Below are 16,917 nucleotides of genomic sequence, written 5' to 3'. Positions count from 1 at the left end.
GTAAGGAATATCTGAAATTTAACAATACAAAATGTAACATTTGCTCCATTATCTTTTGACCAACCTTATGGAAGACAACTAAAATGAAATCCTACACTTATTTGTAAAATAATTGTTTTGTCTTTAATCCTGTTTGAAATTTTAGTGGTTTTCAATAATTATTTTAAATCCGTATTTCAAATAACATAAAAATGTACCTTCTTTACTTTAATATTCATAATAAATATTTAAATATTAAATATATACTTAAAATATTTAAATGATTGTGGATAGTATATACAATATTCAATTTCAGTTACAATTTCTAAAAATTTTAAATTTTTAAATGAAAAATAGGGTCTGGGTATGCCTAATTTAAATCCGATTCTATTTTAAAAAGAAGATAAATGTTAACTTTTTAAATTGCTACAAAACTTAAATAATTATTTTTTTAAAGACAAAAAATATATAATTTTATTTTAAAAATACGTCTAAAGAATGTAAAACAAAAACTTTTGCACAGCCTTTTTTATTTATAAAAATTGCATGCAATATTAAATGGCAGTCAATAAAATAATAAGAGAAACAAACATTTAATTCAAGTTTGATAAACATTTTATCATAGCCATCTACAGAGTAAAACATGTTGAACTATATCTGGTATTATAATAGAAGATTCGCTGGTTGTATTGGTTGAAGTTTTGAGAATTAATTTGGATTGTATTAGCACACAACCTGGTTCTTCTTGAAATCTATAGCGGAATTTGTCCTAACAGAGGAATCGATCGTCACTAGTTTTGATGGTAGTCAAAATGTGAAAATATCAAAAGCGTTAAAATTATAATTTTTCCCAGATTATATTGTCCTCTTGATATAAAGCTCATCGTCAGATACATAAATAATATATCACTTTCAAACAACTAGTATATTAGACTGAATATATATAAGACTATACTAGACTGAAAGTCGCCATTTTTAAGCTCTGTGTATGATTAGACAACGCTGTTTTAACATTTGTTTATGTGTCTGGTCATAAGAGAGTCAAACTAACAAAAATATGATGTACAAAATTATTGTTTCATATTTTTTAATACACTCCAATTACAAAATCTAACATGGCCGACAATACATTATTTCTTGGAGAACATTTTCTATTGATTTCAAGAAAAACAAGGTCATGTGTACGTACATTTTGAAAACTGTATTTTCAGCTCCTAGAATAAATCTTTTGGAAAATTATTCTATTAAGATACACAATGTAAGAGAAAACAATTTTAAAGGATGATTAACTTTGGCCGTATAGAAACCCTTGTCTGCATAATTAGAGTGAGCAGAAACTTTTATTGGACAAAAGGGATTGTACCCTAGGTCCTCAGGATGTGTAGACTGTTCAAAGTATTAAACTTAAATCAGATAAGCCATGTATGAATGGGTTAGATTAAAAATGAATATTCTCAAACTGCATCAAGGTTCCTGGAGCTAATTTTCTGGATATTTTGAAAAAAATATAGAATTTTTGATTTTTCTTCATATTTTATAACAATTTACACTAAAAATAAGTTTTCTTTCTGTTATATACTGCATAAACTTAAAATTTGTGTTTCTGTTTAAAATAGACGGTTCTTTCATTGTTCTTGGTTTCGTTTAATGTAAAATTGTTGAATACTTTGGGCATTGCGTTTTCAGGCTTCAAAAAAAGGCAATTAGAATTATTGCAAAGTTGAATTACAGAGAGTCGTGTAGGGACTCTTTTAGGGAGCTGGGTTTGCTGACATTGCCCTGTCTCTATATGTTTCATGTGATCCTGTACTGTCAATCGAAGTGCACTTTAGTCCGGGGCAGGGACTTTCATCAGTATGAGACTAGAGCCAGGGACAACTTTAGAGTCCATAGTCATAGACTGGCGGTATCTCAGCATTTACCACATCAGGTTGGCGTCGGCTTAATCAACAAGCTCCCTGAAAGTGTAAAAAATGCAACTAATCAAATCCAATTCAAAACTCGTCTCAAATGCCTGTTGGTGTCAAAAGCATTTTATTCGCTAGAGGAGTTTATGATGAGTCGCTGGGATATCTAAAAATATCTTAAATTACCAAAATTTAAAATCTGGATCCAAAGATAGTGTGAATGAGTGAAATGTAAGTCTGACTGTGTGTGAGTGTGTAGAGTATTTGCTGTTTGAATATATGACGACTGCTATACAATGTTATATATTGTCTAAAAGCAATAAAGAAATGATTTGATTTGATTTGATTTGATTGTTACTTGAAATTTCTAAAATTCAAGGTAAAATTTTATTATTTATATTTATAAGAAATAGTTTTGTAAATAAAAATTTGTGTGTGTGTGTCAAAAAATAATGAAAAAATCACGAATAACAAAGTTACATCATTTAAAAATAACTGTAAGTGAATTTCTATAAATTGTATGACATTTTTGGAACCACTATCCTTCACCCCCAGGCACTCTTAACTAATATTCCAAAAAAATATGGCACTGAAAGGGTTATGTTGTAAATTATAATTGTGTTATATTAAAAAAAGTTGGCATTCTTAGCATTCAGAGATGTCTTTAGAACAGCCCATCCAATAATTTAAGACTTGTATGTCAATATCGACTTGCTTTAAAAATTATGGCTGCTGATGCAGGGGGCATTATTATTATCTATTGGGCCAGTGATGAATGTAAGTTACACCTTGATATCATATTATTTTCCTATGTTTCAACAGCCAGGACCAAGTTCTGAAGTTGCGTTGCAGTGGATTTCCTAATCCAATTAGTTAATCATCTTGCCCATAAAATTTAGTGTTGATTCTAAAGTATATTCAATCATTCATAGATGAGCAATAATTTTTGTCACATTATTTTCTTAATTCAACATTTTCCTATAACATTGTAACAAAATTAAAATGTTATAAAGTGAGTTTTGTAGCGCACGACATGATGATCAACAACACAAAGTAGGCTACAGTGGAAGAGCTCTGGAAGTACACTTACAGCCTGCTACAAAGTGGAAGGCCTCATGGGAAGCCTCTCCTCACCTTACAGGAGCTGCTACAGGAAACTTAGACAGTTTTCTAAGTGATAAACTCACTCTAAGGTTTGTGCCCATTAAGTAATTGCTCTGCCCCCACCCCATCCACCCACCTTTGGTCCCTCAACACCTTGCCCAATCACTCGGCGCGCTCACTTGCCTTCGCTCACTGTGAGTTCATCCCCAGCCGCTCTGCTCACAAGTACTTCTACTTTTGTAACTAATAGATTTAATTTTAGCCTTTTAGTTAACTTTGCGTCAAGTTAATTTTGTAATCGGTGCCTACTAACCAGCATTTCAAATAAAATTAAAAAAGAATATAACAAAAATTATTTTGTACTAAATATCTTTAGTTTTGTTAAAAGTTTTGACAATTAGTTTTTGTTCATAATAATAATAATTTTTTTATCAATTTATTAAAACAGTTAATATAGAAACTTACATGAGAAAATCGGTAAAAATGTGTTAAGAAGATACTTCACCAAGCTGTACTTGTATTAAAATTTGCTAAATAATATATTTTACGTATTTTTTATTTAACAATATTTGTTTTATAATCTGTAACATACATTATTTTCTTTTCATACACCTTGAAAAGGTCTAGGTTGTAGTAAAAAAGGATAACTTTAATTTTTCCTTTGTGATATAGGAACATTGTCTTAATTCTGTATAATTTTAACAAAATGCAATGATGAAATTAATGCGGATAAGAGTTTGGAATTTTACAGAAAGTAGAGAAATCGGTTTTACTTATCTCTCTTTCTTGTTTGTGTGGTCCATAATAGTTGTAAATGTGTACAATTTGGCTATACATTATTTATGTATTTGTTTATCATTTAGAGGTTTTTTAATCCAGGACTATTGCAGATAATATTGTGCTGCCATAGTTAAACTTGCTTGAACTCTGTAAAACAGATATGTTAGAAACTTATCTGGTAGCTGTTAAAAGATGTTGAAAAATATGCACATCCAAATCATTTTACATTATATACAGTACAATGGAACAAAACTTGAACTTATTTTATATTTTCATATTAATAAAAACGCTTTTAAATTTTTCATGAGATGAAAGAATGAAAATATACAGTTTTTATGTCTCTCTTTTTTTCTGTTCTATATGATTACAATTCTTTAAAGCAACATATTTTTAAAACATGTTTTAAATTTATGAAATAATATACATTAATACATTCTGTGTATATTTAGTGTATCTACTTAAAACTACATATTTTGTACACACTGAACCAAAATATAATTTAAATAAGTTTTAGGGAAATATCTATTGCAATCACTCAAGTTAGCATTTCTGAAAAAAGTTTCCTCAGGTGTACTAGTTGTGATCTTAAAACCAACAAACTGCATTTTTTATTGTTTAATTTGTGTATATGGCGCTTTATTGGAGAATAACACAACCTTATTCTTATCTTGTTTAGTGAATAAAAAAACAAACTTTCGGAAACATTTAAATGGAATAAACACACCTAAAGTTGAGGATTAGTGACAACACAGATAGGTATTTATAATAGCAATGCTCATCTTTGGAACACATCATTGAGTAACATGTAACTACTTGTTAACACCACATGTACAATAAAGTCAAGTTGTCTCTATTAAAACTACCTCTTTGAATTTGTAGTTGTACATATTTTGTAAGTAAATAGATTAAACATATGTTTGTATTTTACTACATATTTTGCTTAACTTTTAGATTTATAAAAATATTACAATAAATTTTGGTGAAGTAATGTGTATAAAAACTCTTCGCACTACAGCATTACAGTACATTAGTTAGATAACATGGTTTGTTCTAAATAAAGATTTCTTGAGGGAAAAAGATAACATAAATATAGATAAGATAAATAAAGATACATTTATTGAGGGAAAACATTTTTTAATGTAAAGAAAATTTAAAATGTTATATTCATTGACATGTTGTGTTTCAAATATATAATCAGCATCTGATTCGGAAAAGAAAAACGTATTGATAACCTTATCATAAAATTTTTATCACATACAGAAACATTGAATTACAGCTAACAGTTCATAATAATAATAACTTCTTTTTGTACATGAGTACAGAGGCAAATTAGGGCTATATGTTCCTTTCTTACATTTAGCCTATAAAACCAAGTAATAAACAAATGCATAACTCCAGTTAAAACATTAATCAACTTAAATCTGTTTATACTGTTTTTTAAATCATTTGAAAAATGAAGTAAAAAAACCTAAAATTAGTATTACTTTGTATAATAGCGTATATTACATTACAAAACTTCTTTCTGCCCACTCAAACCTGTCTTTACCATCGGGTCCTGGCAGTTTTTATTCTAAAACGGACGTTTGATTGTTTTTTAACCGCAATATGTGATTATACATTTTAAAATGCTGGTACTTTGTGTAAGGATAGTAGCTTTTTTTTAAATATTAATGTGTTTAGTTTTGAATAAAGTTTGGGGAAAAGCTACAATATTAAAAGCTATTTCAATACTAATTCAAAATCAGCCCAATGAATATCAATCTAATTTGAATTTATATTTATTATTAAAAAAGTTAAAGGTGTTTAGGGAGAGGTCATTTGTTTTTACCTTGCATGTTTGCCTTAGATGAGTTTGGGACAGTTTGATCTCAAACTATGAAATGAAAAATGCATCACTTCCCCCATAACTAATTAGTCGATTGTGGTGAAATGATCTGGAGTTATTACCCCTTTAAAAAATTATAAACTTCAGATATTTTTATGTTAGTACTTGTGTTTATAGAACTATGGTGAGTGTTCTGAAGATCTTATTTAATATGTATCCAAAGTACTTTAGTTTTTCTTGTAAAGTATATTGTTTTTTAATATTCCAACAATAAGTAAAAAAAATTTATTTTTTGTAATTAGCTAACAAAATATTAAACAACTAAAAAGAGCCTGGATGCGTATCAGTTATATATTTAAAATGAAACGTTTTCCATAATTCTACAATTTAAAATAAGATCATAAAAGTGTTTGAGGTTAAATATCTTTTGGGGTTAAAACCAAGATGGCTGCCAGGACAGTCTGTTCCTAACTTTTGAAAATGGCAATATTTCTGTCTTTAGAGAATATGATAAACTATCAAATTTATACTAACTTTATCAAAAACAAGTTTTTAAACCTTTCAGTCTTCCACGGCAGCTATTCAAATACAGCCAGGACAAACTTGTAAAGAACTGTGAAAGTGCAGTAGAAGCGCATGCGTGGGCGATACGATAATGTTCTCCCTTAATTAACTTCTATTAACCGGTCTAGAAGATATGCGCGCTCAAGGGTGGCCTGAGATATAAACTTAACCAGTGCAAGATTATTTCAACACCCCCCCCTTCAAAATCTGCCACATCTTTATCGCTTCGTCAATTTTTATATCCACTACGTAATGGTATCTATTTCGTACTGTACTTGCTATTTTTATAATATATTCGCTCCATGATGACCACACTACCGAATTGCGTAACACTATTAGTTAATTATGTTTGGAAAACAGGGAGGGAGTTTACTATGTTACAATTACACAATAAGCTTATTGAGGCTTCTTCAATCGTTATATGTCATCACCATCATTATTAAAAGGCACGAAACTGGGTCTCTATCTATTATGGGGAATGGGTAATTTGAAGTACGGTAACAAACATATTTACTTTCCCTAATCTCAATATCAGTGATAGTGGGCTTTGGGAATATTTCCGAATTGGAAATCTAACTACAATAAATTCCTAAGCTCGATTTAACACATATAAGTTATATTCACCAATTAGGTAGGTACTGGATAATGCAAAATTCATTATGATGTATAATTGTAGGCCTATTCCTACAGATTGCTATTATAATTGCAAACATGTTAGGCCAATAATAAAACTGGAAACATTAACTGGTTTATAGTAAAATAATCAAATTTTCAAATTAGTACTGCCCAGATTAAGCTTCAAGATTTTACGATATAATGCGGCATTGTACCCATTGTAACGTACCTCCGTCAAATTGGAGCTTTATTTGGAACTAAAGTCAGAAGGAAATAACTAATGCAACTTTGTCACTCCTAAATCGATATTACAGAGGTAGTATTTATTAAAACTAAAATATTTAAAATGCTCCCTTTATTTCACGCTAATTATAAATTTGGTAGAGGATTGTTATTGCTTTAGGTTTTTTTAGTAGTATGGGGAGATCCTCTAGAGTCCTCAAATAAGCCACGGCAATAAGTAGTTTGGTTTTATTTGTCAGTGTTTTAATTCACTCAACTTCGGAACGACTGACATGGTGCGGGCGGGAAAGGAACATGGCAGTTGCGTTGAATCACCAGAAGAATGCCTTTTAAATTCTTAGAAAAATCTGGGAGGAAAGTATTGTCAGTAACGCAGAAACTACCTGAAACCCATTAGATTGGTGATACTATGGAACTAATCAACTCATGTTATGTTATCATTGTGAAGTACATTTTTAAAGGAGTGCTGATTCCCTTTTAACTAATTCTGCACGTCCTCATTAACCACTAGCCTATAACGGGATCTTATCAAACATGATAAGGGAGAAACATTCATAAACTAACATTAATAATAGTAAAATTATTTCTTATATAACTTTGATAATTATTCCAATATGCACAGGGACAGCTTTAGGTCCGTGCAATAGTTGCCCGTACAATCAAAAGGTATATAAAATATACCCTATTACAATTTATTGTAATGGACACAGGCCGTTGACCGAGCGGTCCAAGTCGCCGGACTTTGAACCTGGTAGCGCAGGTTCAGATTCTTTCAGTGACCGTAGCTCTTTTTATTGAAAAACTGCATGGGTTTTATTTTCATATGCATTTAAGATTCATGAACATTCTTGTTCAAAATATCTCAACAACTTGCATTACTTAAGTAAACATTTCAATATTTGGTAAAAAGGTAGGCCTATACCTAATTAGTTATGAATATTTACAAAATTATTTAATTTTAAAAACCTGTATAAAATTTTTGTCCAAAAACATGTTACAATCGATCTAACAAGTTACACCAGACCGTTTTGTATGGCGCAACAGTCTTGGCTAAGGATAGAATGAAGGATATCCCACAAAAGAACATGCACCATTGTCGAAACCGACCCTGCATTATGTAGAAAATTTGTTGCAAATTTTCACATTTGTAGCTTGTTCAAGATAATCCCCTAACAGAACACCCCTTCGTTAACGCTAAGCCAAATCTCATTCAGGGGCATGCATCCAGCGATCATAATCTAGCTCTATCTCGAAGAATTGACTTCCGCCAGGAACAAATTTACTCGAAATCTTCGGCTTTCAGCTTCAATCTACCTTGAACTAGAGATGGAGAACTATCAAACCTCTACTATAGATTTCCGTATTGCATGTCTACAACTGATAAGGGAAGAACAGACTATCAAACCATCCAAATTGACCAGTTCGTCAACAGGTTCTTCTTTTCCTCGCCTATTTTTTACGTATCCAATTTAATGCTAAAACCCGTTGAGGAAGAAGCACTACCCGGTCCAGTAGTCGTATAACAGTAGTTCAACTTGTTTGAAATACACCAGTAAAATATTTTACTTTGAATTAGGCCTATCTAATGTATGCAAATTTACATTTCTTCAGGTTTACTCAATTTCATCTGTTGTGGCTTGCTCTTTAATCGCTAAGTTTTAGTTAAGCCACGACACCGTTGCGTCGGTTTATTTCTTTTGATGAGCCGGAGGGTATCCAAGACCAATCCAATTGTCTTCTGAGTTCTGGGATAGAGAAGAAATATGTTGCGCAGAAAAAGGAGGTAGCATCATATCCAACATTTATGATTGTCAAACAGTATATAAATACCAACAAAAGTAAAACTTTATTTTTTTAATATATTATCTCTGAAGATCTGAATTATTGAACTACTTATTGATGTCTGCCATGAACTTGTATAAAACAAAATGCTTGTGGATTAACCAAGTACAGTTCAAAATCCTTATGTTGCCTGACGCCCTAGAATGAAAAACTGTTCAATAAAATGTGGGAAGTAAATAATAATAAAAGTTCAGGAGAGCACAGCAGGCGATGAAAGAAATCTCTCCAAACAGAGACGAGTCAGACTATTTTAATTTACCGACATCCTCCCCGTCTAACCTCTAGAGACAATCTTGTATTACGCAATATGCAAGCGGCCGCGACTAATCCAATCTATCTATCTGTATTTAAGAGATTAGCCCTGTAACGTAGTCAACTAAAAAATGCAAATAGCACGATAGTTCATATGGTTATTAGTATGATTGAAATTAATTAGTTACAAATTATTCCAATACTTTGGAGAATTGCTTTAGAATTATCTAGTCACACAAATGTATTTTAACCTAAATGTGTTTTAAATGGTCTATTAATACCAAGACCTTAACGAATGTTATATAGTATTTGGCGTAGCTAAAATAGTAGAATTTATTCGGTTTTCATTAAAATATATTAGAGATAGTTTAATCATTTAGGAGAGGTTTTGGGAGAAAACCATTACAAAACCATACATGGGAAAAGTGTATATTTTCGATAACAACGTTTACATTTACGTCGAGAGTGCCTGCTGCTTAGATGGGTGACCGCTCAGCGATCCTGTCCTTGCAAGTCATCTTTAAGCCATTGGTCCCCATATTGTGTTAGAGATAACTTCTTAGCCCTACTTCGTCTGGTAAAATAAGACATCCTTCACTTTTTTATTTTGTGTACAAAGCTTTTTATAATAGTGGTGCGGATATAATATTAAATATTGTAAATTTAATTATTATTTACGTATCGGTATGGAACATCATTGTACAAAAATTAAGAATTAAAATGAATACAAGATCTAGCAATTATTATGAACTTTGTTGTCATTAGTTAGCCAATGCGCATAGAGAACAACTCATTGCAATTCAGGTAGTATTTATAATACTTTAAGCGCCTTGGTCATTTTGACAGTGTATACCTTGCACAGTTATCTGTGTATTACAGATTGCTATACTTTACTAATACACTGTATTCAAATAATTTTATAATCACAATAATCTAAAAAATATTTGTCAAAAAAGTCAAAACACGGAATAAATATTATCTGTTAAAGTAGAGAAACAATGACTTTACAAAAGTCACAGAGTTTCACATATATATGTAACTTTTACCATTTATTACGTAAATTGTAAATTAGATTAATTTTACGTATATTTTTAGTGTGTAAAATTCTTAGTAAAATGTACGGAATTAAATCAGTCTATGTACATCGGGAACAGGAGCGGATCTAGTGCAAAGTTTGGGGGGGGGGGTCTTTACTGGACCTGCCAATGGAATAGAAATGTAAAAGAAACATACATCTTAAAAATATTCTTCGCATTTTGGAAACTACAATTTACTTTTTTACAAAACTAAAACTAAAAAAAAATGGGAAATTATTTTGGGGGGAGGGGTGTAATGACCCCTGTGACCTTTCCCCTAAGTTCGCCACTGATCGGGAACATTTTCGGATTGTCAGGGATGCTACAGGTCAGGGAAATCAGGGAAGTCAGGGAAAAAAACAGGACTGGAAATCAGGGAAAAGTCAGGGAATCCGGACTCAAGTCAGGGAAAAGTCAGGGAATTTCGACGTTGGTCAGGGAAAAATATAAAATCCCTTTACACAAATAAACTTACTGCCGCCGCGCCGAGTCCAAGCCTGCAGACGACGCGGCGCATATTTTACTTCTGTTTTGTAAAAGATCATTTAAGTCAATCTTTTTGTACGTATTAAACTGTGTTCACTTTATTTTTTTCTTTTTTATATTTGCCACCCTGTTAGCCTCAACACCGCTTTTTTCCACCCGTTAATTGCCAAAAACCCTGGGGATTGCGTCGAAAAAAGTCAGGGAAAAATGAAAAATTTGGTCTGGAAATCAGGGAAAAGTCAGGGAATTTCATTATTGGACTCCTGTAGCAACCCTGAAGTGAGGCGCGTACGAGGCTGTGGTTTCAGCTAGGGTCCGTACGCTTTGGGGGCTAGGGTGTGTACGTGGACAAGTCTTTCTACAATTATACTAAAAATATATTAAATTACCCGTACAAAATTTAAAATTTGGTGGATAGCCACGTCAAGTTTAGTTAATAAATGCAAGAATTAAAGAATATGATTTTAAAAATATAAAATGAAAAATCTGTATTTTTAACAAGCAACGCAGGGCCACGTGGCCCTTTTTTAAACTTAATTTGCGTTATAATAAAAAAAATAAATAAATGAACATTGCGCTATAAACTAAAAATAAATTTAATACCTACTTAAAACTAAAACTAAACATAACAAAAAATAAACTAAACACTCTTTTACATGACATTTAACATTAATCTACACACTTTCACTCTTGTGTATAGGCCTACATATTTAACTGCTATTAAATTGTAGTTAGTGTAATATTCACTCGTGTGGAGAACTTGTAAAGATTAAATATTTATATCATTCAAAGGCTAAAACAACAATTTACTCGCATCACTGGGACTTGAACCGGGGTTTCTCACTTGCGGATGGGAGTACTACCTTACACACAGACTCCTTTATTTTTTTATCGTTCTGTTATGTTTTATTGACCTGTTAATGTCACACATGTGTTTATATGTAATAATAGTTTTAACGTTTCTGTATAGATGCGGTTTTGTCCTAACTCCTCTGAACATCTATTGATAAAAAAGTGATCACACAACTTCTCTCATCGTCAACATCCAAATTTACAATTACGCGTATTGTAGGAACTGCAAGTCAGAATGTATTAAATAGGAAGGGATATGGGTGTGTAAGACCAAGAAAACTGATAAGAGCACATCTAAACACGTTTCGAAAGATCTTTCTGAAGGTTAATGTAAAAACTAGGCATTCACAATTGCGGTGGTTACTATCGATCCGTCACTGGTAAAAGAATCAAAACATTGATTTAGTGCATAACTAGTTAAACACGCAATGTTCGGAATTTCATTTGCGACCTTCTGCTTACAGTACTTTCTGATAACACTGAAATAACAACATGAAGGACCGACTGTAATACCAACAGTTCAAGAAATAGTCCTATTGCTAGAATTAATGATACTGAAACTACACACTGTGAGCATTCAAGAGAGTTAGAAGTGAAAGTGGAAAGAACTCGGAATGAAGAAGAGAGGTTCGACAGAACTTGAAACATTCTAACTCAAACAACTTCAGACACTCGACCTGAACTGGAACACTTGACCGATCGATGTCCTTACAAGAAATGGAACAAGTTGATATATTGCATTCAAAGTAAAAATAGCTTTTTATTTACTACCTAGTTACACCAAAACAAAACTCTAAAAAGCAGTCATAAAAAGTTACTGAAGCTATTAGGTTAGTTAGAGTCATCAATGAATATCAGAGGCATTCACGGTACATAATAATGAAATATTATGTAAGTGTACATACGATTAAAAGCTGCATCGGCGAACAAATTATTCCTATGCTCTTATGGAATTTCTCGTCACTTTACCTTAGGCTTCAATTCTATTTACAATGCAAGCTTAAATTTCGTGTAGGCTAAACGTAAACTACTTAAACAAAATCCAATTATTGGTAACACATTTCATTGTATACGACATCAAACAATTAAATTATTTGTAATTATTAAATTGGGACTTTCAAAAAATCTTTAGTGTTTTCAATTTAATATAAAACTTCCCTAAAACAATTGTATACAAGAACACTCTTTCTTGGTGGAAAATTACAGTTAAACCTACAAGTACCTGGATATAGGACACACAACTTCGAACAAAGGCTAAGTGATGTGTTCACTTTGAAACACCTGAACGCAAAGGCTTAACCTCAACTGTTTGAAATGAAGAAAATTATTTAAAATCACGTATGGAAAAGATTATTGGGTCCCAAATAGATTAGTGCCTCATACAAATATCTTTAGTATTTTAAAAGGGGCGGCCATTAAAACTTTATAACTTTGAATTCTTAAAAACTGGCAAGTTTTTCTCAAGAATGATAATACATTTTAGAGGATCTTATAACAAAACTAATGATACCAACAGTATTTGAATCGAATAATAAATAACTAATTTAAAGCAGTGTTAATGTAAGGAGACGGCCGGTATCAATGTGGACCATTTCTTGTCACAATAAAACTGCTTTAAATCAATTATTTATTATTCGATTTAATAATTGTTGTATTTTTTTTTTGTGTGTGTATCCCTCTCGGGATCCTGTGTTGTTTTCATATCTGTTAATGTCTTAGTACATTTCATAGTCTGTATTTACTCGAATCTACCAGCATTCGAGATAATTATTGTTCTTTCGCTCCAGATGCTAGTCTCTGCGGGCAGAGATATTCATGGCTATAAAAACAAAAGGGCCACATATAACTACAGAGTTGCTTGCCAGACTGTCAGTTCATATACAATCTACAAGATTAGTGTTAGATCGATAAACTGTCTCCTTCAACAAAATAAATTAATCTATCATCAGTCCAAAGAAATTTACTTGTAAGCTCAAAACGTATTTGATATGTATAAAATGCGTTATATTCTTTAGATGATTTTATTGTCATTGGCGAATAGTGCTGATAAGGAGTTAAACTTAACGTTCCTTTTATTAATTTAGTGTACAGTGAGTCTGTAAATGTATATAATGTTTTGTTCTAATTTATTAGTGAATTATACATATTTTACTTTATTAGCTAAGGTGATTATTATTATTTGTCTATGAAAATAACATTTGCAAATAGATTGTATTTTTTAAATTTAATATTTGATGGCTAATATATTTGATCATAAACCTATTCCGATACAAATTAGTTTTGTTCTTATTAACAACATTCAACTGTGTGATTCCTTATTACTTTTCTGTTTTAGTTCTTGTAACCACACTGAGGTTTCATGGTGACAGTTCCAGGTCGGATGGCGGCGACAACGCAGCTGCTGGTGGCTGTAGCAATGCTGGCAGTTCTGCGTCCTCTCGCCAGAGCAGACAGGTGTAGTGAGATTTGTCAGATGGTAAGAAACATAACCAGTTAGAGTTTGTTAATATGCTATGTACGTTATCCACACTGTCAATTACAGCTCCCCTTTCTATGGAAGGTAGAGGCTGACCATTCAGGAGGCGTCAGCGGTCAGCCTAGGAGGCTAGACTTAGAGTAGCGCCACTATTAATCATATTGCATATACAGAGTGTCCCGCGCAGAGGTTTAAAAGTTTGATTTTATGTTACTTACCCATCTATGCATCGAACATTTTCAAACACTACATAATTCATTAAATAGGTTTTAAAAATATTCTTTGAAAATTTCAGCTCTCTAGTAATTGTTGAACTAAAATGGTGGCATTTTGGAAAACTATACTTTATAAACAGTAAAAAAATAAGTAAAAAACTGTATTTTTGGTTTAGTAAAATTATTTATTGTCATATTCTAGAGAAATAAAGCATTGCAATTAGAAAATTAGAATATATCCTATTAAAAAACCTACAATTACAGTCCACAATTATTCGATCTGTAATCCATCCACACTGATAACAGTGCTTAACAAATGAATCGTAAGCTCTTACAAAGAAATTCTGCAGTATCCGGAGAAGTTCCTCTTCAATTGATTGTTTTAATTCCTCATCATTATTGAACCTACGAGTATAAACTTGTTCTTTTAAGTAATCCCATAGAAAAAATCACACACAATTAAATCTGGGGATCGGGGTGGCCAATCTAAAAAATAATAAGACGTGGCCCACATTGAGGTTCTCAGCGAATACCCAACAATGGAAAACTGAAAAACGGTAACTAACAATGTGGGCCATGTCTTGTCACAGTAAAACTGCTTTAAATCAGTTATTTATTATTAGATTAAAATAACTTTTGTGTCATTAGGTGTGTGGTAAATCCTCTAAAAACTATTATTTTTGTAATTATTGAGTAAAATTGCTGGTTTTAAGATATTCAAAGTTTAATGGTCACCATTTTGAAAATACTAATGATAATTGAATAATGTTTTAGTAACTCATCTCGTAATTGTAAACACTTGAACCAAATTTGGTATAATTTAATTTATTATTTTTTAAAGATATTTACTTTTCATAAAAAAAAACATGCAGATTGGAAACTAAGCATCAGAGGTCCTGTTCATTAGGTGAAATATGTTTGTCTTAACCTGAGAAATAACGAGGTATACCTTTGTCTAGAGTGTTACGGGACACTCTGTATACGTTTGCATTACAATACAGTGGCATCTAATTACTAAACATTGGAATCTAAATGATAACCTTATTACTAATTCTCAATCTTTAATCTGTAAGATACGTTTTCTAGCTTTTAATAAACCACATTTTCCATTTCTTTAGGCCACCTCTGTAATTTTAAGTGTTAGCTTTTAAAAAACTAACAGGTTAACATTATCGTAGAGACCTACTTGTTTCCAATTTTTCCCATTACATTACAGTATGTTCTTTCCCATTACATCTTTCTAAATTAACCCATAAAGTACGTTATAGACAAGCCGTGGCTGCTACACAACAAGGCTATATGATGATGAAACAGTTTTCTAGTTGTGGAAAAGATTGTAGAGTTACTTATATTTAGTCGTGGTTCCGTATCCAATATACTAAAAATATGTTTATTGTATCCCATAAACTACATCGCCACTATCCCCAATTTGAAAGTCAATGAAAAATGCAAGTAAAAAGGCAATAATTGATTTCATTTATATGTAAAAATTAAAATACCATGTTAGCTTAAGGTTTTTAGTTAATATAGCTTTACCTAAGGAGATTTATATCTTGCTGGTAACGGGAAGTGAAAAATAATTTTAAAACAGTTGAATTGCAGGCAGCGAACTCTATAGACTTAAATCATGAGTGTGACTGTGCCTTTAAATCCAATTAAATGACACTAACACAATATTTGTTGATCAAGACGAACTCGTTATGAGCCAAAAAGATAAGGTTACAACCTATTTCTCTTTTAATCTAAAATGTACATTCTCTTGGATTCTGGTTTCAACATGCTTCATTTTGCGAGGATAATTATCTTACAAAGGCTTCCGGTTTTAGTAAAATGTGCATGAATATTTTTCAAGGACTTTTATTTGCCGCAGGAGAACTATGCTGATCAGTGTCGCACCTGCTTGAACCGTCCTCCCGTGCGATTCGGCAAGCGTTCTTCTTCTTCTCCTCCGGAACACGCAGGCCATATGCACGAATGGACAGGCCTGCCTCCAAGTCAGCTGTTGTATCTGCTTCTTCAAAGAGCAGTTCGGCTCCACGGCCGTAGTCCTACTTCCAAGTCATCTTCCCTCGTCCTACCAAAGTTACATAACAAATTGGGAATGTAAATTACTTCTAAAAATAAAATGTGTTTAAATACATGGTTTCTTGTAAATTGTCAAAGCATGTGCTCAATATATAAGATTAATTTCTTGTAGATGATGCGGATGTTGTATAGTGTAAAAAGAATGTTTATTTGTGAGACTGAAATATAACGGTTTTACAGGTCTTGTTGTTTAGTGATACATTGAATTATAAGCACCGCATTAACACATTGATATTTTATGTTTTAAAACTTTAATATTGATATCTAAATCCTTGTTTCGAGTTTCTGTGATACGCCATTACGGTAAAACTGTTTAATTTATGAATGATGCAGTTGTGTCATTTTACATGATGGGTAAGGTTACAGTAATTATGTTAATAAAAAGGTGAAGTTTTAATTGTTTAATTTTTAATCCCTTATTCCTTAAATGTCAAGAAGTAACAGTAATTAGAACTTTGTGTTACTTAGTCCTGCTAAAAAGTACACATTATGTTATCCATGTAAAACTACGAGAATGTTATCATTTATAAAACTTTGAATAGCCTATATCAAGATTATACATCAGTTATGTAATGGGCGTACATAACGAAGAGGAGAAGTTGACAACTGGGCGAAT

General features: G+C 31.8%; 1 protein-coding gene across 1 annotated transcript; it reads left to right on the top strand.

The window, feature by feature from the left end:
• Nucleotides 1-3,168: 3,168 nt before the first annotated feature.
• Nucleotides 3,169-16,698, top strand: LOC124361485. The gene is made up of 3 exons (XM_046815536.1): nucleotides 3,169-3,215; nucleotides 13,895-14,001; nucleotides 16,087-16,698. The coding sequence occupies exons 2-3, from the start codon at nucleotides 13,906-13,908 to the stop codon at nucleotides 16,321-16,323; spliced, it is 333 nt and encodes a 110-aa protein (XP_046671492.1). The 5' UTR covers nucleotides 3,169-3,215; nucleotides 13,895-13,905; the 3' UTR covers nucleotides 16,324-16,698.
• The last annotated feature ends 219 nt before the right edge of the window (nucleotides 16,699-16,917 follow it).

This window comes from Homalodisca vitripennis, chromosome 4, assembly GCF_021130785.1.
Source record: "Homalodisca vitripennis isolate AUS2020 chromosome 4, UT_GWSS_2.1, whole genome shotgun sequence".
Classification (NCBI taxonomy): domain Eukaryota; kingdom Metazoa; phylum Arthropoda; class Insecta; order Hemiptera; family Cicadellidae; genus Homalodisca; species Homalodisca vitripennis.
This window is presented reverse-complemented; position numbering and strand designations above follow the sequence as displayed.